The 26,779-nt window shown below is 41.1% G+C and overlaps 1 protein-coding gene across 1 annotated transcript in view; it reads right to left on the reverse strand.

The window, feature by feature from the left end:
• LOC106560293 (carboxyl-terminal PDZ ligand of neuronal nitric oxide synthase protein) overlaps nt 1–26,779 on the reverse strand; it is a 191,816-nt gene that overhangs the window by 76,576 nt on the left and 88,461 nt on the right. The window contains exon 5 of the mRNA XM_014123046.2: nt 3,981–4,089. Within this exon, the coding sequence (XP_013978521.1) occupies nt 3,981–4,089 (109 nt within the window). The remainder of the gene's footprint in view (nt 1–3,980; nt 4,090–26,779) is intronic.

Genomic DNA, 26,779 nt, shown 5'->3' on the forward strand with positions numbered 1-26,779 from the left:
GATGTCATACATTTTTGCAGCATATTTGATTTGCAGTACGCACAGTATGCCCGACAATCTTCCCCAATTACTGGCTTCGGCCACAATTTAAATTCAGGTACAGACTCTTTTCTGTACAATTTTGATTGAGACATGTTAATTGATGTTGTAAGTTCTGTTAAAAATCAAACATTCGTGACCAACTATATTCATTGGGTTTGACTCGTCGAACGCATACTACTGCTGCTGCAGTCAGCCAACAATGATTTGCAATTTGCTGAAATTGCTGCTGGCCTGCTGCTACCTGTGCATGAGCTGAGCGCCTGCTGCTGACGTCACTCATAATGCACTTTTGCAGCCAGGGCATGTGTTGTGACTGAGTGTGTGACAGAACAAATCTTTTTCGTGTGCCATTTAGAGGGAAAATGCGTGCATTTTAGCGTTTGAGTCACTTTTCAAAAGTTGCTAAATGTTCCAAATACATTTTTTAAAAAGTGTCTAAATTTGTTGCTAGGTGCTGTTTGAAAAGAAGTTGCCAGAGTAGTCTGACAAGTTGCTAAATCTAGCAATAAAATTACTAAATTGGCATCACTGATAGGGATGGAGAGAGAGAGAGATATCTTAATGGGCTAACTGGACCAAACGTGGAGAGGTGTGTCTGTGTGCAATGGTAATGGTATTCTCTAAGGATTTACAGGTTCACAATCTCAATGTTCTACCATGCTGGTGTCTGGCGTTTTTCACTGTTGATCTGTGAATTCCTTTAACTTCTCTAGGGCCGGCGGGACGAAATCGTCCCACCTACGTAACAGCCAGTGGAATCCTGTGGCGCGTTAGTCAAATACCTTAGAAATGCTATTACTTCAATTTCTCAAACATATGACTATTTTACACCATTTTAAAGACAAGACTCTCGTTAACCTCTTGGGGCTAGGGGGCAGTATTGAGAATTTTGAAAAAAAGATGTGCCCATTTTTAACTGCCTCCTACACCAACTCAGAAGCTAGAATATGCATATTATTGTTCAGATAGAAAACACTCTGAATTTTCTAAAACTGTTTGAATGGTGTCTGTAAGTATAACAGAACTCATATGGCAGTCAAAACCCTGAGACAAATTCTGACAGGAAGTGGATACCTGATGTGTTGAATTACCTTTAAGCCTATGCCATTGAAACACACAGGGGCTTATTAATTGTTGAGCACTTCCTATGGCTTCCACTAGATGTCACCAGTCTTTAGAAAGTGTTTTGAGTCTTATACTGTGAGAACTGAACGAACAAGAGCCTTGGAACGGTGGTGGCCGATTAGACTCTGGCGCGCGAGTTCATGTTGGGTACTCTCGTTCCAAAACATTTTAAAAGAGAATGCAATCGTCCGCCTTGAATATTATTCATGTTCTGGTTAAAAAAGGCACTAATGATTTATGCTAACAACGTTTGACATGTTTGAACGAACGTAAATATTTTTTTCCCCCTCGTTCATGACGAGAAGTCCGGCTGGCATAGATCATGAGCTTTTTCGAACAAAACTACATTTGTTATGGACCTGGGATTCCTGGAAGTGACATCTGATGAAGAGAATCAAAGGTAATGGATTATTTACATAGTATTTTTGATTTTAGATCTCTCCAACATGGCGGTTAGTCTGTATCGCAAAGCGTATTTTTCTGGGCGCAGTGCTCAGATTATTGCAAAGTGTGATTTCCCAGTAAGGTTATTTTTAAATCTGGCAATCCGGTTGCGTTCAAGAGATGTAAATCTATAATTCTTTGAATGACAATATAATATTTTACCAATGTTTTCGAATAGTAATTATTTAATTTGTTGTGCTGCTTGACTGGCGGTTATTGGAGGGAAACGATTTCCTCAACATCAACGCCATAGTAAAACGCTGTTTTTGGATATAAATATGAACTTGATAGAACAAAAAATGCATGCATTGTCTAACATAATGTCCTAGGAGTGTCATCTGATGGAGATTGTCAAAGGTTAGTGCATCATTTTAGCTGTTTTTCTGCTTTTGGTGACGCCTGTCTTTGAATTGACAAAACATTACACACAGCTATTGTCAATGTACTCTCCTAACATAATCTAACTTTATGCTTTTGCCGTAAAGCCTTTTTGAAATCGGACAACGTGGTTAGATTAAGGAGATGTTTATCTTTCAAAGGGTGTAAGATAGTTGTATGTTTGAGAAATTTGAATTATGACATTTAATTGTTTTCAAATTTGGCGCTCTTGATATTTCACCTGTTGTTGATAGGGTGTACCAGGGGTGGGACGCTTGCGTCCCACATAGCCCATAGAGGTTAATCTAACCACACTGTCCGATTTCAAAAAGGCTTTACCACGAAAGCAAAACATTAGATTATGTCAGCAGAATACCCAGCCAGAAATAATCAGACACCCATTTTTCAAGCTAGCATATAATGTCACAAAAACCCAGAAGACAGCTAAATGCAGCACTAACCTTTGATGATCTTCATCAGATGACAACCCTAGGACATTATGTTATACAATACATGCATGTTTTGTTCAATCAAGTTCATATTTATATCAAAAAACAGCTTTTTACATTAGCATGTGACGTTCAGAACTAGCATTCCCCCCGCAAACTTCCGGTGAATTTACTAAAAATGTACTAAATTACTCACGATAAACGTTCACAAAAAGCATAGAAATTATTTTAAGAATTATAGATACAGAACTCCTCTATGCACTCGATATGTCCGATTTTAAAATAGCTTTTTGGTGAAAGCACATTTTGCAATATTCTCAGTAGATAGCCCGGCATCACAGGGCTAGCTATTTAGACACCCAGCAAGTTTAGCACTCACCAAAGTCAGATTTACTATTAGAAAAGTTTGATTACCTTTGGTGTTCTTTGTCAGAATGCACTCCCAGGACTTGTACTTCAATAACAAATGTTGGTTTGGTCCCAAATAATCCATTGTTATATCCAAATAGCGGCGTTTTGTTCGTGCCTTCAAGACACTATCCGAAAGGGTAAATAAGGGTGACGGGCATGGCGTATTTCGTGACAAAAAAATTCTAAATATTCCATTAGCGTACTTCGAAGCATGTCAACCGCTGTTTAAAATTAATTTTTATGCCATTTTTCTCGTAAAAAAGCGATAATATTCCGACCGGGAATCTGCGTTTAGGTAAAAAGAGGAAAGAAAATAAAGCACGGGGTCGACTCGTGCACGCGCCTAAGCCCATTGTCCTCTGATCGGCCACTTGCTAAAAGCGTAAATGTGTTTCAGTCTGGGGCTGCCTCGATATCATTCAGCTTTTTCCCTGGCTCTGAGAGCCTATGGGAGCCGTAGGAAGTGTCACGTTACAGCAAAGATCCTCAGTCTTCAATAAAAAGAGCCAAGATGAACAACAACTTGTCAGACAGGCCACTTCCTGTAAGGAGTCTTCTCAGGTTTTTGCCTGCCATATGAGTTCTGTTATACTCACAGACACCATTCAAACAGTTTTAGAAACTTTAGGGTGTTTTCTATCCAAAGCCAATAATTATATGCATATTCTAATTACTGGGCAGGAGTAGTAACCAGATTAAATCGGGTACGTTTTTTATCCGGCCGTGTCAATACTGCCCCCTACCCCCAACAGGTTAAGAGACAAATAACTTGAAACCAAAAGTACTCCCTATTCTCTCTGTCTCTAATACGAGCAGGTCTTGTTGAGGTAGAATACAGTACAGCCATGGGCCTATAACACTTCATCACTGTGAATATCAGTGTAAAGGCTGTGAGTGTGTGTGTGTGCGGGCATGCTTGGCATGGTTGATGGGGGGGCAACGAGTGAAAGTGTGTGAGAGCGAGTGTGTGTGGGAGGGTAAGATAGAGGGAGTGTAAATGTGTGAATTACTTTGCTACATTTAGCACACATTACTGGACTTGGCTTAGTAGTGTCAATGGGACTGTGGATAACCTTACCCTGCAAGAGAGGCGAGAGAGAGCAAAAGAGAAAGTGTGTTTAGATTTCTCACCTTCTTCTTGGACTTGAAGACGTTACAACGGAAGATGTTACTCTGTCCGTCTCTGGCGATGTAGCTGAAGATCTTCAGGTCCTGGGAGTCATGAGACACATAGAAGATCCTACAGGACAGAAACAGAGGAAATAGATACACAACCAAAAGTAACCATAGAGGAGGGACACTCAGGGATGAACAACAACTCAATCCGTTTGTGTAACAACCTCTCACGCAAACATCTGATTAACGTCAATGGATGACAGCTGACTAATTAAAAACAGAACAACTACTATGCCAAAAAGAAGTGTACTATATTGTTTTGTATTGAGACTATAGGCCGTTTACATCATGGCATTTATTTGTCTTATTCAACAAAGCTAGCCCAGTCGAATAATGCCTTTCTCTGCTTTGAGGTTCCTATTAAACTCTGTGTAACACTGACCCGTAACGCTGTCGTGTAAGCTATAATTCAAGCGGCAAATTGTTCTAATTGCTCTTTAAATGCTAGACGTCAATAAGCTCCGAGGTAGGAGACATCTCACACACACACACACACACACACACACACACACACACACACACACACACACACACACACACACACACACACACACACACACAGACACACACACACACCCCTAAAAGACAAATCAGAGGACAGCTACTGCGGTGAGAGAAAATAAACACAACCTTTAATTAAGAACTGTGTGTGTGTGTGCGTGTGTCACGCCAGGGGCCTAGCTGACGTCCAATGACCTCTTGGCGGCTGCAGTGCTTTATGTCCCTGCCTACTCTACACTATGAGGTTCTTCACACTTAGCTTCTCGCAAAAATACCCTCCGCTACACATACATGGCAGGGTAGCCTAGTGGTTAGGGGGCGGCAGGGTAGCCTAGTGGTTAGGGGGTGGCAGGGTAGCCTAGTGGTTAGGGGGCGGCACGGTAGCCTAGTGGTTAGGGGGCGGCAGGGTAGCCTAGTGGTTAGGGGGCACAGGGTAGCCTAGTGGTTAGGGGGCACAGGGTAGGCTGGTGGTTAGGGGGCGGCAGGGTAGCCCAGTGGTTAGGGGGCGGCAGGGTAGGCTAGTGGTTAGGGGGCGGCAGGGCAGCCCAGTGGTTAGGGGGCGGCAGGGTAGGCTAGTGGTTAGGGGGTGGCAGGGTAGCCCAGTGGTTAGGGGGCGGCAGGGTAGACTAGTGGTTAGGGCGTTGGACTAGTAACCGAAAGGTTGCAAGATCGAATCCCTGTGCTGACAAGGTAAAAATCTGTTGTTCTGCCCCTGAACAAGGCAGTTAACCCACTGTTCCTAGGCCGTCATTGAAAGTAAGAATTTGTTCTTAACCGACTTGCCTAGTTAAATAAAAATACACTGAGTGTACAAAACATTAGGAACACCTTCCTAATATTGAGTTGCACCCTCTTCTGCCCTCAGAACAGGCTCAATTCATTGGGGCATGGATTCTACAAGGTGTTGAAAGTGTTCCACAGAGATGTTGACCCCCATGCTTCCCATAGTTGTGTCAAGTTGGCTGGTGGACGATTCTAAACATGAGAAACTGTTGAGCATGAAAAACCCAGCAGCGTTGCAATTCTTGACACAAACTGATGCACCTGGCACCTAATACTGTTCAAAGGCACTTAAATATTTTGTCATGCCCATTCACCCTCTGAATGGCACACAATACATGTCTTAACAGTCTCAAGGCTTAAACATATTTATTTAACCAGTCTCCTCCCCTTCATCGACACTGATTGTGGTGGATTTAGCAAGTGACATTAATAAGGGATCAAGCTTTCACCTGGATTCACCAGGTCAGTCTATGTCAGGGAAAGAGCTCCTAATGTTTTGTACACTCAGTGTATTACTTGTGAACTTGTCACTTCTTGTCACGACCGCTATCTCCGGAGGTAGAGCACGACACTCTCCCAACAGTTGCTAAGCAGGACAGTGTGAACAGAATTGTCTCGTTGAGCCAACACTCTTTCAGTAAAGTTTTTTTTAATAGCAGAGTAATGTTTTTGCAACAGCTGAAATGTACAGACATTTTCCTTATTTTTGAGACTTGTTTCATTGAGTTTTTACCTGAAACTGTAGTAACAGCCTGTTACATTCTGAAATTGTCGCCGTAGCTTTAAATCTTGAGTGATTTTTGTTTTTGCTTCACTGCACTGAGCCACTGATGTCCAGGCAAGAAGCAACTCCCCAGGGAATGATCGACATTTTCAGTCGCAATTTGCTTTATATAATGACTTCCATCATTGTCTTGCATCAGATAGCGTGTCGATTCCGCCTCGTATCTCGCAAAGGGTAATGGGACAGACCAAAAGTAGTCCTGCTACAATAGGCTGCCATAACATTCAAAAATATTACCTTTTTTATTTATTTTTAACCTTTATTTTAACAGGGAAGACATATTGAGACCTAGGTCTCATTTCCAAATAAGCCCTTGTATAATACAATATACACTGAACAAAAATATAAATGTAACATGCAACAACTTCAATGATTTTACTGAGTAACAGTTCATATGAGGAAATCAGTCAATTTAAATAAATTCATTAGGTCATAATCTATGGATTTCACATGACTGGGAATACAGATAGGCATCTATTTGTCACAGATACCTTAAAAAAAAGGTAGAGGCCACTCAGTACCTGGTGTGACCTCCATTTGCCTCATGCAGTGTGAAATCCTGTTTCTGAGCTCTACAGACAATTCCTTCCACCTCATCGCTTGGTTTTTGCTCTGACATGCACTGTCAAATGTGGGACCTTATATAGACAGGTGTGTTCATTTCCAATCAATTGAATTTACCTCAGATGGACTCCAGTCAAGTTGTAGAAATTTCTCAAGAATGATTAATAGAAACAGGATGCACCTGAGCTTAATTTCGAGTCTCGTAGCAAAGGGTCTGAATACTTATGGAAATAATGTTAAAAAAAAGACAAAAAAAAAAGTTTCGCTTTATCATAATGGGGTATTGTGTGTAGATTGATGAGGAAAACAATTAATTTAATCAATTTTAGAACGTAACAAAATGTGGAAAAAGTTAAGGGGTCTGAATACTTTCCGAATGCACTGTATGGTGTCATTTCATGGGCTCTGAATAATACGGAGTGTTGCTGGCCTTTTACTCCACACATTCCATTGGCGGCCGAATCACATCATATGCTCCTACTGCATTACAGAAAACTCGCTAACCAAACAACAATGCATGCTCACTGAATTAAAGGGCAACTACACCATTTTTAAAAAAGTTTCTTAGATTTTTCCCAGACCTCAAAAGTCATCCCCTGATGTCGTGTAAGAATTGTTGTGAACACAGAAAATCTAATTGTTGTTTTTCTACTCAAAACAAAATGGGTAAACCAGAAAAAAAATGGGGGAAATCCGAAAACTAGAAATGGAATTTGGAAAGAAAACAGAAGTAGGGAAAACATTGTAATTTATTTGAAAAGGCCCAAAGTTTTTTTTCTGTGCATGACTGCACACAGCTTTTTGTCATCCTGCAACACAGCATTTTGGGGGAAGTTGAGGTCAGGTCCAATATTGACTATGCACCCAAGAGGGAAAGAGGTAGGGCCATCCTAGAAATGTTTTAGTGAAATATAATATATACAATTTTGCAGACTTCCACAGTCATGTGTGAATACATTTTTACATAAGGGTGGTCCCGGGAATCAAACCCAATATCCTGGCATTGCAATGCTCTACCAAGATGCATGACAGGGTTATAAATGATTTGTAAAGGCTCAACTTAATATGATTTATAAGGCCTTTATTAAGGGGTGCTTATGCCACCCTTTATAAAGCACAGGTTTATGTCACATTTGACATAGTGGGTGGTTATATGTCACACAGTTATGCCACATTTATGAACCCTTTATAAAGCATGACATATGTTATAGATAATTTGTAACACATAGTTTGTGCTTACTGGCTAGCTAGTGGCTACTGTGATATTTATGGTCAATTTGAGCTGTGGATCAAGAATGACGTGTTGCCAGCCACAATGAAAAGCAAGGCAAGGATGTAATGTGAATTGAAAAGTAGAAATCTCCTCAGACTCTCCTTCATCTCTCGTAGTGGGAATAGGGCCTATGCCTCGCCATGCCCATGGTGATTGATGTAGGTAGATGGTGTGGTGATTAGCACAGAGAGTGTGACAAAGACAGGGAGGACACACACACACACACACACACACACACACACACACACACACACACACACACACACACACACACACACACACACTTTGATTTGTTTAACACCTTTCTGGTTACTACATGATTCCATGTGTTATTTCATAGTTTTGATGTCTTCACTATTATTCTACAATGTAGAAAACATTAAAAATAAAGATAAAACCCTTGAATGAGTAGGTGTGTCCAAACTTTTGACCAGTACTGTATATTTCCACACTATGAGGTTGGATTAATACTGTGCAATTGTGAAAAGGATGATAATGCCCTTTTATTGTAAGAGCAATTTGAAAGAAATTCATGAAAATTTCAGCCTGTTTTGGTGGGATGGAGTTTTGGCTTGCCTTGCGACATCACCAGGTAGGTTGTAAGTTAATAGACCAATAACAAAGACAGTTTCAAACCTCTCTGCCTGCCAATAACAGCTACTTTTTAGGTTACATATCCCTCCCATTAGGCTCATCCAATTAGGCCCCTCAGACCACTCCCAGACAGCTAGTGAAATTCTTGCTCGAGAAATTCCTCTTAGCTTAAGAGCAATTTGTTTCTTTCTGACCATTTTAATTTAAAAACAATCACAGCAACGTACTTAATTGTTACCCAGAATTGATTTGATATTAAGATTTAAACAGCTGCATTGGACCTTTAAAGATAAAAGTGTTCATTATCTGTCTTCTTCAGCTGATCTGATACACATCGATCTCCCACCAAGACACTGGCTTTCATGTAGAGGTGGAGAGGAGAGGGAGGATATCGACTACCAAAAAGTGCCTGCCAAGAAGCTTTAAGGAAGGTGGGTTAAGACTAAGATTTTATCTGCTGCCAGAAAATGTGAGCTCGCTGGTCTGAGAAATCTCCGGGATCAAATTTAAAACGACAGACAGATACATGTACATCAACACCAAACATATCAACACTGTGCCAAACTCTGCCTCAAAAACCTCTACAGTCTACACACCAATACCAACAGCAGCAGATGGATCAAGATTTAACACCTGTCACCAGCCAAAGGATAGAAAAAGCATAGAAAGCATAGAAAGACACCAGCCTTACTGTATGTGTGTGTGTGTGTGTGTGTGTGTGTGTGTGTGTGTGTGTGTGTGTGTGTGTGTATGTGTGTGTGTGTTAGATAGGGATGCACTGGAGCCTGACAGGTAAATTAAAACTTCAGAGTGTCTCAGTGGGGTGTGTGTCAACAAGAGAGATGGAGGGAGGGAGAGAGAGAGAACATTGGACAGGGTACTACCCTGTCCACCTAATGAAAGCAGTCATTGTCTTCACCCCCCCCCACACACACACACACACCTTAAAAACATTTAGTAATTAGTTCAAGGCCCTTTTAACTTTTGAAACCTTCTTTGCTTGACCCAGCGCTTCGTAGAGGAGGAAAATAACTATTTGCTGAGGCAATATCACTTTTAATACACATACGCAAGCACACTGACACCCACCCACCCTCACACACGCGCATATACAAACACACCACTTTTAATACCGTGATAGCCCAGTATGAGACAGGTTGATATAATGTCACAGTAATTTATGTGATGTGGTTTAGCTTGGCTTTGTTTACTCTGATTAATATCTGCTATGAAATATGCTGCCGATATATCAGATGCTAAAAGGCCACAGCATTCTGTCATCACACACATACACACACACACCCACGCATGCTCTGAGAGAAAGAAAGGAGAGAGAGCGAAAGAGAGAGTAAGAAAAATACAGTGACGACATTTGATCAATATTTTCCCATCTATCCTGCCAGATATCAAATCAAATCAAGCTTTATTTAGAAACTGAAATGTTTTTTTGTCCATTGTGTTTGCTGAATATTTAGATAAAGCCTGGAATAAAAGAAAAAGGGCTACCTACAGTATAATTCAATTATAAAAATATTTAGCTTCTATGTGGTAAATGGTATGTGTGTAAATAGATTGTGTACAGTGCCTTGCAAAGGTATTCATCCCCCTTGGCATTTTTCCTATTTTGCTGCATTACAACCTGTAATTTAAATTAAATTTTATTTGGATTTCATGTAATGGACATACACAAAATAGTCCAAATTGGTGAAGTGAAAAAAATTACTTGTTTCGAAAAAAAACGGAGAAGTGGTGTGTGCATATGTATTCACCCATTTGCTATGAAGCCCCTAAATAAGATCTGGTACAACCAATTACCTTCAGAAGTCACATAATTAGTTAAATAAAGTCCACCTGTGTGCAATCTAAGTGTTCCATGACCTCAGTATATATACACACCTGTTCCGAAAGACCCCAGAGTCTGCAACACCACTAAGCAAGTGGCACCACCAAGCAAGCGGCACCATGAAGACCAAGGAGCTCTCCAAACAGGTCAGAGACAAAGTTGTGGAGAAGTATAGATCAGGGTTGGGTTATAAAAAAAATATCAGAAACTTTGAACATCCCACAAAGCATAATTAAATCCATTATTAAAAAATGGAAAGAATATGGCACCACAACAAACCTGCTAAGCGAGGGCCGCCCACCAAAACTCATGGACCAGGCAAGGAGGGCATTAATCAGAGGCAACAAAGAGACCAAAGATAACCCTGAAGGATATGAAAAGCTCCACTGCGGAGATTGGAGTATCTGTCCATAGGACCACTTTAAGCCGTACACTACACAGAGCTGGGCTTTACGGAAGAGTGGCCAGAAAAAAGCCATTGCTTAAAGAAAAAAATAAGCAAACACGTTTGGTGTTCACCAAAAGGCATGTGGGAGACTCCCCAAACATATGGAAGAAGGTACTCTGGTCAGATTAGACTAAAATGTTGCTTTTTGGCCATCAAGGAAAATGCTGTCTGTCACAAACCTAACACCTTTAACCACCTCGAGAACACCATCCCCACAGTGAAGCACGGTGGTGGCAGCATCATGCTGTGGGGATGTTTTTCATCGGCAGGGACTGGGAAACTGGTCAGAATTGAAGGAATGATGGACGGAGCTAAATACTGGGAAATTCTTGAGGGAAACCTGTTTCAGTCTTCCAGAGATTTGAGACTGGGACAGAGATTCACCTTCCAGCAGGACAATGACCCTAAGCATACCGCTAAAGCAACACTCGAGTGGTTTAAGGGGAAACATTTAAATGTCTTGGAATGGCCTAGTCAAAGCCAGGACCTCAATCCAATTGAGAATATGTGGTATGACTTAAAGATTTCTGTACATCAGCGGAACCTATCCAACTTGAAGGAGCTGGAGCAATTTTGCCTTGAAGAATGGGCAAAAATCCCATTGGCTAAGCTTATAGAGACATACCCCAAGAGGCTTGCAGCTGTAATTGCTGCAACAGGTGGCTCTACAAAGTATTGACTTGGGGGGGGGCTGAATAGTTTTGCATGCTCAATTTTGTTTGTTTCACAAAAAAAAAAGTACATCTTCAAAGGTTGAGTAAATCAAAAGATACAAACCCCCCAAAATCTAATTTAATTCCAGGTTGTAAGGCAACAAAATAGGAAAAATGCCAAGGGGTGTGAATACTTTCGCAAGCCACTGTATAGGCTTGTCTCTCACATGAATCTTCTCTTTGTGCCAGACTGGGTTCAAATGGCTTCTGTTTAATGTTTCTGTATATGTTATGCATGTATGTACAGTACCAGTCAAAAGTTTGGACACACATACTCATTCGAGGGTTTTCTTTATTTTTACTATTTTCTACATTGTAGAATAATAGTGAAGACATCAAAACTATGAATTAACACATATGGAATCATGCAGCAACCAAAAAAGTGTTAAATCAAAATATATTTTATATTCAAGATTCTTCAAAGTAGCCAACCTTTGCCTTGATGACAACTTGGCACACTCTTGACATTCTCTCAACCAGCTTCATGAGGTAGTCACCTGGAATGCATTTCAATTAACAGGTGTGCCTTGTTAAAAGTTAATTTGTGGAATTTCTTTACTTCTTAATTAATGCATTTGAGCCAATCGTTTGTGTTGTCACAAGGTAGGGGTGGTATACATGACACTGTCTGTGATTTATTTAGAATTCAAGGCACCTTTAATCTGCATGGCTACCACAGCATTCTGCAGCGATACGCCATCCCATCTGGTTTACGCTTAGTGGGAATATCATTTGTTTTCAACAGGACAATGACCAAACACACCTCCAGGCTGTGTAAGGGCTATTTGACCAATAACCTGTTGGGGCTAGGGGGCAGTATTGAGAATTTAGAAAAAAATATGTGCCCATTTTTAACTGCCTCCTACACCAACTCAGAAGCTAGGATATGCATATTATTAACAGATTTGGATAGAAAACACTCTGAATTTTCTAAAACTGTTTGAATGGTGTCTGTAAGTATAACAAAACTCATATGGCAGGCAAAAACCTGAGAAAGATACAAGCAGGAAATGAGAATTTTGTGGCTGTACTATTTTCGAGTCATTGCTAATAGATCACACAGTGACAAAGGATTCATTTCGCACTTCCTACGGCTTCCACTAGATGTCAACGATCTTTATAAAGTTGTTTGAAGCATCTATGATGAACAGAGAACGAATGACAAGGAAGAGAAGTTGACGTCCCTGGGATGCCGTCACTTCATTATTGTGCGCACCTGCGCGTTCATGTGAGGCGAGACATTTTTCAAAACGTTTTTGAAGACACAGGAGAGGTCGGGTTGAAATATTACTGATGTTTCACGTTAAAAATGGCCCTAAAGATTGATGCTAAACAAAGTTTGACATGTTTGAACGAACGTAAATAGATTTTTTTTTTACTTTTCGTCGTGACTCCCCCCCTCTACATTTTGAGGAGCCTACTGAACGCGCTAACAACATGGAACAACTTGGAGTTATTTGGACATAAACTTTGTCGAAAGAAACCACATTTGTTGTGGACCTGGGATTCCTGGAAGTGCCTTCTGATGAAGATAATCAAAGGTAAGGGATTATTTACAATAGTATTATTGATATTAGATGGTTACAAGATGGTGCTAACCTGTATATCCTAGCCTATTCTTCTTAGCATAGCACCCCGTTTATTGCAAAGTGTGATTTCCCAGTAAAGTTATTTTGAAATCTGGCAATGCGGTAGCATTTACGAGATGTTCATCTATAATTCTTTGAATGACAATATTATAATTTCCCAATGTTTTAGAATAGTAATTTTGTAAATTGTAACCATGATTCACCGGAAGCATTTGAGGGAGAAAAAAAATCTGAATTTCATGCCACTGTAAAATGCAGTTTTTGGATATAAATATGAACTTGATGGAACAAAAAATGCATGTATTGTATAACATAATGTCCTAGGAGTGTCATCTGATGAAGATTGTCAAAGGTTAGTGCATCATTTTAGCTGGTTTTCTGCTTTTGGTGACACCCGTCTTTGAATTGACAAAACATTACACACAGCTATTTTCAATGTACTCTCCTAACATAACCTAACTTTATGCTTTCGCCGTAAAGCCTCTTTGAAATCAGACAATGTGGTTGGATTTAGGAGATGTTTATCTTTCAAATGGTGAAAAATAGTTGATTGTTTGAGAAATTGAAATTATTAGATTCTTGCAGTTTCGAATTTCCCGCCATGGTATCTTGTCAATAAATCCCGTTACCGGGATCAGAGCGGGAAGGGGTCCTCTAGAGGATAAGGAGAGTGATGGAGTGCTGGATCAGATGACCTGGCATGCACAATCACCCGACCTCAACCCAATTGAGATGGTTTGGGATGAGTTGGACTGCAGAGTGAAGGAAAAGCAGCCAACAAGTGCCCAGCATATGTGGGAACTCCTTCAAGACTGTTGGAAAAGCATTCCAGATGAAGCTGGTTGAGAGAATGCCAAGATTGTGCAAAGCTGTCATCAAGGCAAAAGGTGGCTACTTTGAAGAATCTAAAATATAAAAAATGTGTTATTCATAGTTTGTCTTCACTATTATTATTATACAATGTAGAAAATATTAAAAATAAAGAAATCCTTGAATAGGTAGGTGTGTCCAAACTTTTGACTGGTACTGTATGTATGCACAGTCGTGGCCAAAAGTTTTGATAATGACACAAATATTAATTTTCACAAAGTTTGCTGCTTCAGTGTCTTTAGATATTTTTGTCAGATGTTACTATCGAATACTGAAGTATAATTACAGCATTTCATAAGTGTCAAAGGCTTTTATTGACAATTACATGAATTTGATGCAAAGAGTCAATATTTGCAGTGTTGACCCTTATTTTTCAAGACCTCTGCAATCCGCCCTGGCATGCTGTCAATTAACTTCTGAGCCACATCCTGACTGATGGCAGCCCATTCTTGCATAATCAATGCTTGGAGTATGTCAGAATTTCTGGGTTTTTGTTTGTCCACCCGCCTCTTGAGGATTGACCACAAGTTCTCAATGGGATTAAGGTCTGGGGAGTTTCCAGGCCATGGACCCAAAATATCGATGTTTTGTTCACCGAGCCACTTAGTTATCACTTTTGCCTTATGGCAAGGAGCTCCATCGTGCTGGAAAAGGCATTGTTCGTCACCAAACTGTCCCTGAATGGTTGGGAGAAGATGCTCTCGGAGGATATGTTGGTACCATTCTTTATTCATGGCTGTGTTTTTAGGCAAAATTGTGAGTAAGCTCACTCCCTTGGCTGAGAAGCAACCCCACACATGAATGGTCTCAGGATGCTTTACTCTTGGCATGACACAGGACTGATGGTAGCGCTCACTTTTTCTTCTCCGGACAAGCTTTTTTCTGGATGCCCCAAACAATCGGAAAGGGGATTCATCAGAGAAAGTGACTTTACCCATCCTCAGCAGTCCAATCCCTGTACCTGTCGCAGAATATCAGTCTGTCCCTGATGTTTTTCCTGGAGAGAAGTGGCTTCTTTGCTGCCCTTCTTGACACCAGGCCATCCTCCAAAAGTCTTCGCCTCACTGTGCGTGCAGATGGATTCACACCTGCCTGCTGCCATTCCTGAGCAAGCTCTGTACTGGTGGTGCCCCGATCCCGCAGCTGAATCAACTTTAGGAGACGGTCCTGGCGCTTGCTGGACTTTCTTGGGCATTTTCCTTAATCCCATAAGGGATGGGTTGTCAATTGGCGATTTGACACGAAAATTAAAATGTTCATAAAATGTCATTCATATAAAGCACATTTCAAACATGGAATGAAACAATGTGCTTTACAAGAAAAAAAACAAGAAAAACAATGAATAGAAAGATGGCAGCCAACATACAGTATATCAGCATTATGATCTCTTATCATTTATTACAGGATATGACTGTAACCATAGACAGACCACACTGTGAGGTCATCACAATATCTTACAGACAGGATATTACAACCTGTTTTAACCGGTCTTTTCCTCTGAGGAATAATATCTAAAGCTTAGAACAACATAGGACTGGGCGGTGTACCATATTTGATTATATAACGGTATTGGTCCTGGGTCCTGAGATCCTCAAAAGGTTCTATAGCTGCAATATCGAGAGCATCCTGACTGGTTGCGTCACTGCCTGGTACGGCAATTGCTCGGCCTCTGACCGCAAGGCACTACAAAGGGTAGTGCGTATGGCCCAGTACATCACTGGGGCTAAGCTGCCTGCCATCCAGGACCTCTACACCAGGCGGTGTCAGAGGAAGGCCCTAAAAATTGTCAAAGACCCCAGCCACCCCAGTCAGAGACTGTTCTCTCTACTACCGCATGACAAGCGATACCGGAGTGCCAAGTCTAGGACAAAAAGGCTTCTCAACAGTTTTTACCCCCAAGCCATAATACTCCTGAACAGATAATCAAATGCCTACCCGGACTATTTGCATTGTGTGCCCCCAACCCCTCTTTTTACGCTACTGCTACTCTCTGTTCATCATATATGCATAGTCACTTTAACCATATCTACATACTACCTCAATCAGCCTGACTAACCGGTGTCTGTATGTAGCCTCACTACTTTTAAAGCCTTGCTACTGTATATAGCCTGTCTTTTTACTTTGTTTTATTTCTTTACCGACTTATTGTTCACCTAATACATTTTTTGCACTATTGGTTAGAGCCTGTAAGTAAGCATTTCACTGTAAGGTCTACACCTGTTGTATTCGGCGCATGTGCCAAATAAACCTTGATTTGATTTATTGATGCATGGACCGGTTTGGGTTTTAACTTTACCTTCTATAACGGTATTTTAATGTTTGGTTTGTTAAATGTGATATGCCGTGTGTAACATCCATTTTGATAGTTTACACCTACTTGAGTCATCCCTCTCCGCTCTCTCCATGCCGCTTTCCACAAAGACCTAGCCCCACCCGCGTCACTCAATGAGCGAATTTGTTGTTGCTTGACCATGAGACACTTGTGTTCAGTCTGCAGGGTCAATGCAGCGCAATGCAACAATGACAACGATGTTGTTTCTACCTTGCTTGTTAATATAAATCCACAAACGTTCTATAAGTACACTATTAGTTTGTGTTTCTTACATTGTTAACAGCTAGTTTGTCTTTTCTTCAAGTTCTTTAAATTGTGTTAGCCACTAATGCTAATCTCTATTTAGCTGGCTAGCTGACACTTTCATTCATTGTGATGTCAAACACTGTATCCAAAGTGCCCACTATTACTTATCATCTAACTATAGAATTAAAATAAATATTATATTTCCATGATTCCAACAGTTCACCCAAGTGTTTTGATTTAAATCGCAAGTCAAAGCGCAATTGCAACGTTTGGTTAAAAATAAGGCCTATGTGGTAGTGTGGAAATTATCTTAAATGAGTGCAGAAAATGCAGGAAATTATTTTGATTGAAGTTGAATTGAACAATATAAAACAGAATGGAGAAAGCCCTGAATGAAATCATTTAGAATGTATGTGTTGCCACCCTAGGGTCACGCACTACTCATGAAGTAAAATGTAAAACTTCTATTACTCAAAAACATCAAATACCATCATACCGTAAATAAATAGAAAAATACAGTGATATGATATTTGGCTATAATCGCCCAGTCCCACAACAACATCATAAAAGATGAGTGTGAACTAAAGTTGAAGACTGCTGTTTTAGCTTTGTTTCCGTCTCTTTTGTCCCCTGTGAAGATAAGGTGAAAGTACATAAGTATGTGGAGTACATCTGGCCATGGAGTCCAAGTGTCAGCCCAGAATCTGATTCCATACGCTGTCAGTGGAGCGTAAGCGTAAACTACTGTAGTGCTATAAATTTAGAACAGCTAAGAAGATCTGCTTTTAAATTGTTGACTTAGTGTAGAATGGCTATGAATACGTGTGTGTGTGTTGTTTGTGCTATGAATATCAGCTCTTAATACCTGTTTTGTGAGGGATCACTATGACCCGTAGATAAGACATTTCTATACCTATCAAAAAACCTTACTCATACACATCCACAAAAAGACAGGAAGATAAAAGGGAGAGAAGACCCACTGGGCACACACTGGTTGAATCAATGTTGATTCCACGTCATTTAAATTAAGGGAGGGAGGGAGGGAGTGGAGAGAATGAGGGGGAGTAAAAAGAGAGAAAGAGGGAGTATGTGAGAGAGAGACAGGAAGATGAAGACCAGAGGGATTCTCCATATGAAGGTCCTTTAAGTCTAACAGCCCTGCTCTACTCCTCCATGACAGATCTAATGAGACCTGGGTTCATCCTCCCCTCTCTTCCTGTAACCCCTGCAGACAGAGGGAAACGACAGGAGTGAGAGAGAGAGAGAGAGTGTGTAGTGAAGTGTACTGTTCTGACACTACTCCATCTCCAACACAGACAAACCAATGGATAAACACACCAAGCAAGAACTAATCTCTATAATCCACCTCTGTTTGCTGTCCTTCACTCTGAAGAGGCGGATCCATCAGTGGTGTGCTTGTGTGTGTGTGACAAGGTTATTCTAGTTTTGTGTTTATTTGTTTTTCTGTTTAAAATTCAGTGAGTTTTCAGACCCAACTTGCTAGTTTTTATTTAGTTTCAGTTGTATAAAAATATTTATATTTTGTTTTTTATTATTAGCAAATGTTGTTTTATATTATTTTGTTTCAGTTGTAGTGTTAGGGACAGAAAGCAGAACTGGGAGGGAGCCAAGGAGCCATTCGGGTTGTATAGTTGTGTTTTTTTTGGATGCGACTTCGTGCAATGGGGGCAGTAATTCATAAGGTGAAGGGTCAGGATAGGTTAGGTTTAAATTATAACGTCAACGTCAATGTGATTTGGATTTAAAAGGAATAGCGCCAAGACTGGTGAAAAAAATATGGTGGAATGAAACTCTCTTGCCCATGTTTAGACCAATCCAATGCTTTTTAACTTTGCTGAAGCTGCGGATCTGAAGATAACAGGCCTTCCCGACCCCCTGGATCCCTTAACCCCAGAGCTGAAGATCCAAATCTGCGCATGTGTTTCTTTAAGTCTACTTTACACAAACATTTTTGTGGTCACCCTCCCTTCACATGTCTCACAATCGTGAATGATAATTCTTCAAGCTTTACTGGTGAAAGGTCCATGCAGCAGCATCTGCATTCCAACCATTTGATCTATTTCAGTTTCATGGAGATATGCATTTAGATCTTCTTAGATATAAAGTGTTGTTTCAAAGTAGCCTACAGTATTGTTTTGAATTAGTAATTTCGGAAAGTATTCAGACCTTGACTTTTTCCCCCATTTTGTTCCGTTACAGCCTTATTCTAAAATTGATTAAATCACTTTTTTCCCCCTCATTAACCTACACACAATACCGCATAATGACAAAGCGAAAACAGGGTTTTAAGACAGAAATACCTTACTTACATAAGTATTCAGACACTTGCTATGAGACTCAATTTTATTCAGGAGCATCCGGTTTCCATTGATCATCCTTGAGATGTTTCTACAACTTGATAGGAGTCCACCTGTGGTAAATCAATTGATTGGACATGATTTGGAAAGGCACACCTGTCTGTATAAGGTCCCACAGTTGACAGTGCATGTCAGAGCAAAATCAAAGCCATGAAGTCGAACGAATTGTCCTATAGCTCCAAAACAGGATTGTCACAGATCTGGAGAAGGGTACCAAACAAATGTCTACAGCAATGAAGGTCCCCAAGAACACAGTGGCCTCCAAAAAGTTTGGAACCACCAAGACTCTTACTAGAGCTGGCCGCCTGGCCAAACTGAGCAATCGGGGGAGAAGGGCCTTGGTCAGGGAGGTGACCAAGAGCATGGTGGTCACTCTGACAGAGCTCAAGAGTTCCTCTGTGGAGATGGGAGAACCTTCCAGAAGGACAACAATCTCTGCAGCACTCCACCAATCAGGTCTTCATGGTAGAGTGGCCAAACAGAAGCCACTCCTCAGTAAAATGACAGCCATCTTGGAGTTTGACAAAAGGCACCTAAAAGACTAAGGCCATGAGAAACAAGACTCTCTGGTCTGGTGAAACCAAGATTGAACTTTTTGGCATGAATGCCAAGCGTCACGTCTGGAGGAAACCTGGCACCATCCCTACGGTGTAACATGGTGGCAGAACCATGCTGTGGGAATGTTTTTCAGCGGCAGGGACTGGGAGACTAGTCAGGATCGAGGGAAAGATGAACGAAGCAAAGTACAGAGAGATCCTTGATGAAAATCTGCTGCAGAGTGCCCGGGACCTCAGACTGGGGCGAAGATTCACCTTCCAACAGGGTTGTTGTCCTAAGCCCACAGCCAAGATAACGCAGGAGTGGCTTCGTGACAAGTCTCTGAATGTCCTTGAGTGGCCCAGCCAGAGCCCGGACTTGAACCTGATCGAACATCTCTGGAGAGACCTGAATATAGCTGTGCAGCGACGCTCCCCATCCAACCTGACAGAGCTTGAGAGGATCTGCAGAGAAGAAAGGGAGAAACTCCAAAAATACAAGTGTGCCAAGCTTGTAACGTCATACCAAAGAAGACTCAACGCTATAATCGCTGCCAAAGGTGCTTCAACCAAGTGCTGAGTAAAGGGTCTGAATACTTATGCAAATGTAATATTTTTGATACATTTCCAAAAATGTCTAAAAACCTGTTTTTGCTTTGTCATTATTTGGTATTGTGTGTCGATTTTTTTTTTTTATAAATCAATTTTAGAATAAGGCTGTAATGTAAAAAAAGTGGAAAAAGTGAAGGTCTCTGAATATTTTCCGAATACACTGTATGTAAAGTGAGCAAATTTTATAGCAGATGGTGTTAACTTACACTGGTGGGAATTGGCCTATATGGATAGACCTCCATTGAAATGTTTCTTACAGAAGAAATATGGATAGCATATGCATAACCATGCTAGCAATTAACATAGAAGAGTTTGGAGATTATGGGAAAATTATTTTTGTGTGCATACAATGGAGTCATGAGTGCATTCAGATCCAGAGCATCCAAAACATGCTCAATGGTTGATGTGTCTGGTGAGTATGCAGTTCAAGGAAGAACTGGGACATTTTCAACTTCCAGGAGTTGTGACATGGGGCCGTGCATTATCAAGCTGAAACATGAGGTGATGGCGGCGAATTAATGGCATGACAATGGGCCTCTGGATCTCGTCACGGTATCTCTGTGCATTCAAATTGCCATCGATAAAATGCAAATGTGTTCGTTGTCCGTAGCTTATGCCTGACCATTCCATAACCCCACCTCCACCATGGGGCACTCTGTTCACAACGTTGACGTCGGCAAACCGCTCAACCACGACGCCATACACGTGGTCTGCGGATGTGAGGCCGGACGGACATACTGCCAAATTCTCTAAAGTTATGTTGGAGGCAGCTTATGTCAGAGAAATGAACATTCTTGCTGTCATCACACCAATTGCACGCTCCTCCAAAATTTGATACATCTGTGGCATTGTGTTGTGAAACAAAACTGCACATTTTAAAGTAACCTTTAATTGTCCCCAGCACAAGGTGCACCTGTGTAATGATCATGCTGTTTAAATAGCTTCTTGATATGACACACCTGTCAGGTGGATGGATTATCTTGGCAAAGGAAAAATGCTCACTAACAGGGATGTAAACTAATTTGTGCACAACATTTGAGAGAAATAAGCTTTTTTGTTCTAAGAACTTTTATTTCAGCTCATGGGACCAACTTTACATGTTGCATTTATATTTTTGTTCAGTGTATAATCCTCAATATCACATCTTTCAAAATACATAGCGTCCTCATAATTTAAAGCGTTTCATCACTCAGACTACAAAACATTCACAAAAGTTGCCCAATTAGCGGGAGGGATGACTGTCAGTCAAAACCCATACAGAGCTGTGAAGTGGAGACCCTAAGCTCTGACATCATGTACAGCATGTTACTACACAGCCACTGCGTTCCAATTTAGGTGCTTACAAGTGTCTGAATCTGACATTTTCAACCTGTATACAGGTACGAGTGTAAAGGTCTACCAAACTGCCTATCTGTGTTTAGTTTCAATCAAAGCACATATTTTGTCTTGTGGCACGTGTTGTTGAGTGTTGGCCACATGGGTAGGCCCATCAGGTAGTCCATGATCCAGTTACAGTGGGAGGTGTTCAGTGTCCTGAGTTTGGAGGGGATTATGGTGTTGAATGTTGAGCTGTATTCAATGAAGAGCATTCTTACATAGGTTTTCATTTTGTTCAGGTGGGTGAGGGCAGTGTGGAGTGCAATAGAGATTGTGTCCTCTGTGGATCTGTTGGGGAGGTATGAAAATTGGAGTGGGTCTAGGGTTTCTGGTATTATGGTGTTGATATGAGCCGTGAGTGCTGCAGGTCGGTAGTCATTTAGGCAGGTTACCTTAGTGTTCTTGGAGACAGTGACTATGGCGGCCTGCTTGAAACATGTTGGTATTACAGACTCAGTCAGGGACAGTTTGAAAATGTCATTGAAGACACTTGCCAGTTGGTCAGCGCATGCTCGGAGTGCACGTCCTGGTAATTCGTCTGGTCCTGCGGCCTTGTGAATGTTGACCTGTTTAAAGGTCTTACTCACATCGGCTATGGAGAGCGTAATCACACAGTCTTCCTGAAAAGCTGGTGCTCTCATGCATGTCTCAGTGTTACTTGCCTCGAAGCGAGCATTGAAGTAATTTAGCTTGTCTGGTAGGTTTGTGTCACTGTGCAGCTCTCGGCTGTGCTTCCCTTTGTAGTCTGTAATAGTTTGCAAGCCCTGTCACATCCAACAAGCGTCGGAGGCATTGTAGTATGATTCACACTTAGTCCTGTATTGATGCTTTGCCTGTTTGACATTTTGTCAGAGGGCATAGCGGGATTTCTTATAAGCTTCCGGGTTAGAGTCCCGCTCCTTGAAAGCGGAAGCTCTACCCTTTAGCTCAGTGCGGATTTTGCCTGTAATCCATGGCTTCTGGTTGGGGTATGTACCTTACGATTACTGTGGGGACGATGTCATCTATGCGCTTATTGATAAAGCCAGTGACTGATGTGGTGTACTCCTCAATGCCATCGGAAGAATCCCGGAACATATTCCAGTCTGTACTAGCAAAACAGTCCTGTAGCTTAGCATCGGCTTCATCTGACCATTTTCTTATTGAGCGTGTCACTGGTACTTCCTGTTAGAGTTTTGGCTTGTAAGCAGGAGGATAGAGTTATGGTCTGATTTGAGGTCTCTTGGTAAATGGTGTGGTCTACAGCTTATCATGAGATACTCTACCTCAGGCGAGCAAACCCTCGAGACTTCCTTAGATTTCGTGCACCACCTGTTTAAAAATATGCATAGGCCGCCGCCCCTTGTCTTACCAGAGGCCCCTGTTCTATCCTGACGAAAAAGCTTAAAACGCTGTATGTTAATCATGTCGTCGTTCAGCCAAGACTCGGTGAAACATAAGATAGTACAGTTTTTAATGTCCCATTGGTAGGCTATACGTGCTCGTAGTTTGTCTATTTTATTATCGATTGATTGTACGTTGGCTAATAGGACCGATGGTAAAGGTAGATTACCCTCACAGAGATGGATCCTTACAAGGCACCCGGACCGTCGTCAACGATACCGCCGTCTTTTCCTCCTGCGAATGACAGGGATGTGGGCCTTGTTGGGTGTCTGGAGTAAATCCTTCCGGTCCGACTCGTTGAAGAAGAATTCCTCCAGTATGGGGTGAGTAATCGCTGCCCTAATATCAAGAAGCTCTTTTCGGTCATAAGACACAGTGGCAGAAACATAATGTACAAAATCAGTTACAAATAGCGCCAAAAAACATACACGATTGGTTAAGGGATCGTAAAATGGCGGCCATCTCCTTCGGCGCCATTATTGAGCATAGAACCAGTGTAGTAGGATTCAATTATAGTCCTGTATTGACGCTTTGCCTGTTTGATGGCTCGTCTCAGGTTGTAGCGGGATTTCTTATAAGCGTCCGGATTAGTGTACCACTCCTTGAAAGCGGTAGCTCTAGCCTTTAGCTCATTGCGGATGTTGCCTGTAATCCATGGCTTCTGGTAGGGGTATGTACATACGGTCACTGTGGGGACGAGGTCGTCAATGCACTTATAATGAAGCCGGTGTCTGATGTTGTAAACTCCTCAAATTATAGGATGAATCCCGGAACATATTCCAATCTGTGCTAGCAAAACAGTCCTGTAGCTTAGCATCTGCATCATCAGACCACTTCTGTACTGAGCGCGTCACTAGTACTTCCTGTTAGAGTTTTGGCTTGTAAGCAGGACGCAGGAGCACAGAGTTATGGTCTGATTTGACAAAGGAATCCGAGGGAGAGCCTTGTATGCGTTTCTGTGTGTGGATTAAAAATGATCTAGAATTGGCGCATGTAGTTGTACAGGTGACATGTTGGTGAAAATGAGGTAAAACGGATTTCAGTTTCCCTGCATTAAAATCATCGGCCACAAGAAACGCTGCCTCTGAATGTGCATTTTCTTGTTTGCTTATGGCCCTATACAGTTCGTTTATTGTGGTCTTAGTGCCAGCATTGGTTTGTGATGGTAAATAGTCCGCTACAAAAAATATAGATGAAAATGCTCTTCGTAAATAGAATACTTCTTGACAAGCTGCAGACCATACTACCTCACGGGAGCAAAAATGTGAGACTTCCTTAACTTCTATGGGCTAGGTGGGACGCCAGCGCCCCCTAGCCCAGACAGGTTAATATTAGAGATCGCGCACAAGCTGTTGTTAACAAAGAGACACACCCCTCCCCCGTTGTTTTACCAGAGTCTGCAGTCCGGTCTTGACGATGCATAGAAAAACCAGCAAGATGTATATTCATGTCCTCGTTCAGCCACGACTCCGAGAAACATAGGATATTACAGTTTTTCAAGTCCTGTTGTTAGGCTAGTCTCGAAGAGAGCTCATCCAGTTTGTTCTTCAGTGATTGCACGTTTGCCAATAGAACAAAGGGAAACGGCGGTCTATTTGCTCGCCGACTTAGTCTTGTCAGGGTGCTGGCTCGCCTGCCTGTCTTTCGCCGCAACTTTCCCTTTTGAGTCCCGGGATTAGGGCCTGGTCCGAAGCAAGCAGAACATCCAGAGCTGCCGTCTCATTGAAGTAGACATTTTTAATCCAAATCGAGGTTAGTGATCACTGTTTTAATGTCCAGAAGCTGTTTTTGGTCATAAGAAATGATGGCAGAGACATTATGTACAAAAAGTTAAGTTAAGATAAGTGTAAAAAAACACAAAATAGCTGAATTGGTCAGGAGCCCATAAGACAGCTGCTATCCACTGCAGTGTCATCTCAGCAGCCACTTCGTCTGAACTTTAGTAGCTACTTAGAATTTTTATTCCGGCCGGTTAATTAGTGATAGCTAGTCATAGTGATGCACAAACTAGGCCTATTTGAAAGATCTCCTGTCCGCATTTACATGCCAGATTCAGTAGCTTGAAAACCCCCACTGAAACCCCCATCAGATTCTTGCCCAAAGTTTAGGAAAAAAAACATAATGCATGATGGTTTTAATTAAATCTTAGTTAGTTTTGAAGTCAAAGATTATAGTTTCAGTTTTCAAACAGGTTTGTTAATTATTTTACTACAGTTTACTAAGTTTTTTTTCATGATTAGTTTTCATTTTAGTTTTCTATAATAACCTGTGTGTGAGTGTGTTAGTTCTGGGCGACATGGACAAACATCTGGGGTCCACCCTCAGAATTTTTTGGTGCATCTAAAGCTAACTTCCTGCATTTCTACTAGGGCTGTTCCCCACTAAAAGAAATATTGGTCAGACCAATCGAAAGTTTTAAATGTGTCACATTTAAAACATATATATATATATGAGACACACCCTATGTGTTTTAATAAAATCAACTATATGTACTGAACTTGTCGGATGCTGTTTGATTTAAATAATTAAGACACACAAATGACTCAAGAAGGAGCCAGAGATCAAGATAGAATAAATAAAACCTGTTCCAGACCCTCCTTCTCTCGCTGCTGCTGGCCTTACACTCCTGAAGTTGTAACGGTAAGCCAACGGTAAGCAACCTTTTCCATTTGGAGTGCCAATTTATCTTACCATTTCTACCAATCTGCTCGCCAGTTATGATTTTCATATGCACATTTCTGGAACAGTTTCATTTAATTATAATAGTCTTTGCATGTCAAAATCATTGTGGTTAATGTACATTATATCTGAATGAAAATTATACAAATATAAAAAGGTATATTTTATTGCTATTGTCAACCATGTAAAAATTGCATACATTAAGCCAACACATAAAAACATGGCCGCCTGCAGGTAGAAAATATCCAGAGAAAAATAAATATCCTATGAATCACATTGGCTACGCATGGCCCGTCTACAACAAACTTGAAACATTGTATAAAATATTATGAGCCAGTGAGCTTGGGACAGACACAGCTGCAGGCTATTTGTGCAAGGGATAAGAAGTAATCAGGTATTTTATGACGTGTCCACTGGATCAGAACATTACATTTTTCCCTTTCATACCAAGTGGTTATTAAAAGGGAGAAAGCTGGAAATATTGTTCAAATACTTTGAGGAACTATTGTCATCCTTAATTGATTCTAGAAACAGACTTTGTTTGCGCCATAGCTCATTAGTGGTGGTGAGTTAAAACAATCAATCAGAAATACTATCAGACATCCCGAGAAGGGCACATTAATAGGTCTACATTTGCATGCAGGTCAAGTAGAGTAGTCCTACTGTATGGACCTCACTTTGTGCACGTGGGCATTGTCATCAAATCAAATGTTAATGGTCAAATACACGTGTTCAGCAAATGTTATTGCGAGTGGTGCGAAATGCTTGTGTTTCTTGCTCTGACAGTGCAGTAATGTCTAACAAGTAATATTTAACAATTTCATAACAGACACCCAGTACACACAAATCTAAGTAAAGGAATGGAATTAAGAATATATAAATATATGGACGAGCAATGTCAGAGCGGCATAGACTAAGATACAGTAGAATAGTATAGAATACAGAATATACATTTGAGATGAGTAATGCAAGATATGTAAACATTATCAAACTGTCTAGAGTTCCATTTATTAAAGTGGCCAGTGATTTCAAGTCCATGTATATAGGCAGCAGCCTCTATGTGCTATTGATGGCTATTTAACAGTCTGATGGCCTTGAGATTGAAAAACAGCTTCTGTCTCTAGGTCCCAGCTTTGATGCACCTGTACTGATCTCGCCATCTGGATGATAGCGGGGTGAATAGGTAGTGGCTCAGGTGATTGTTGTCCTTGACGATCTTCTTGGCCTTCTGTCACATTGGGTGCTGTAG

Source organism: Salmo salar, chromosome ssa10 (genome assembly GCF_905237065.1).
Source record: "Salmo salar chromosome ssa10, Ssal_v3.1, whole genome shotgun sequence".
Taxonomy (NCBI): domain Eukaryota; kingdom Metazoa; phylum Chordata; class Actinopteri; order Salmoniformes; family Salmonidae; genus Salmo; species Salmo salar.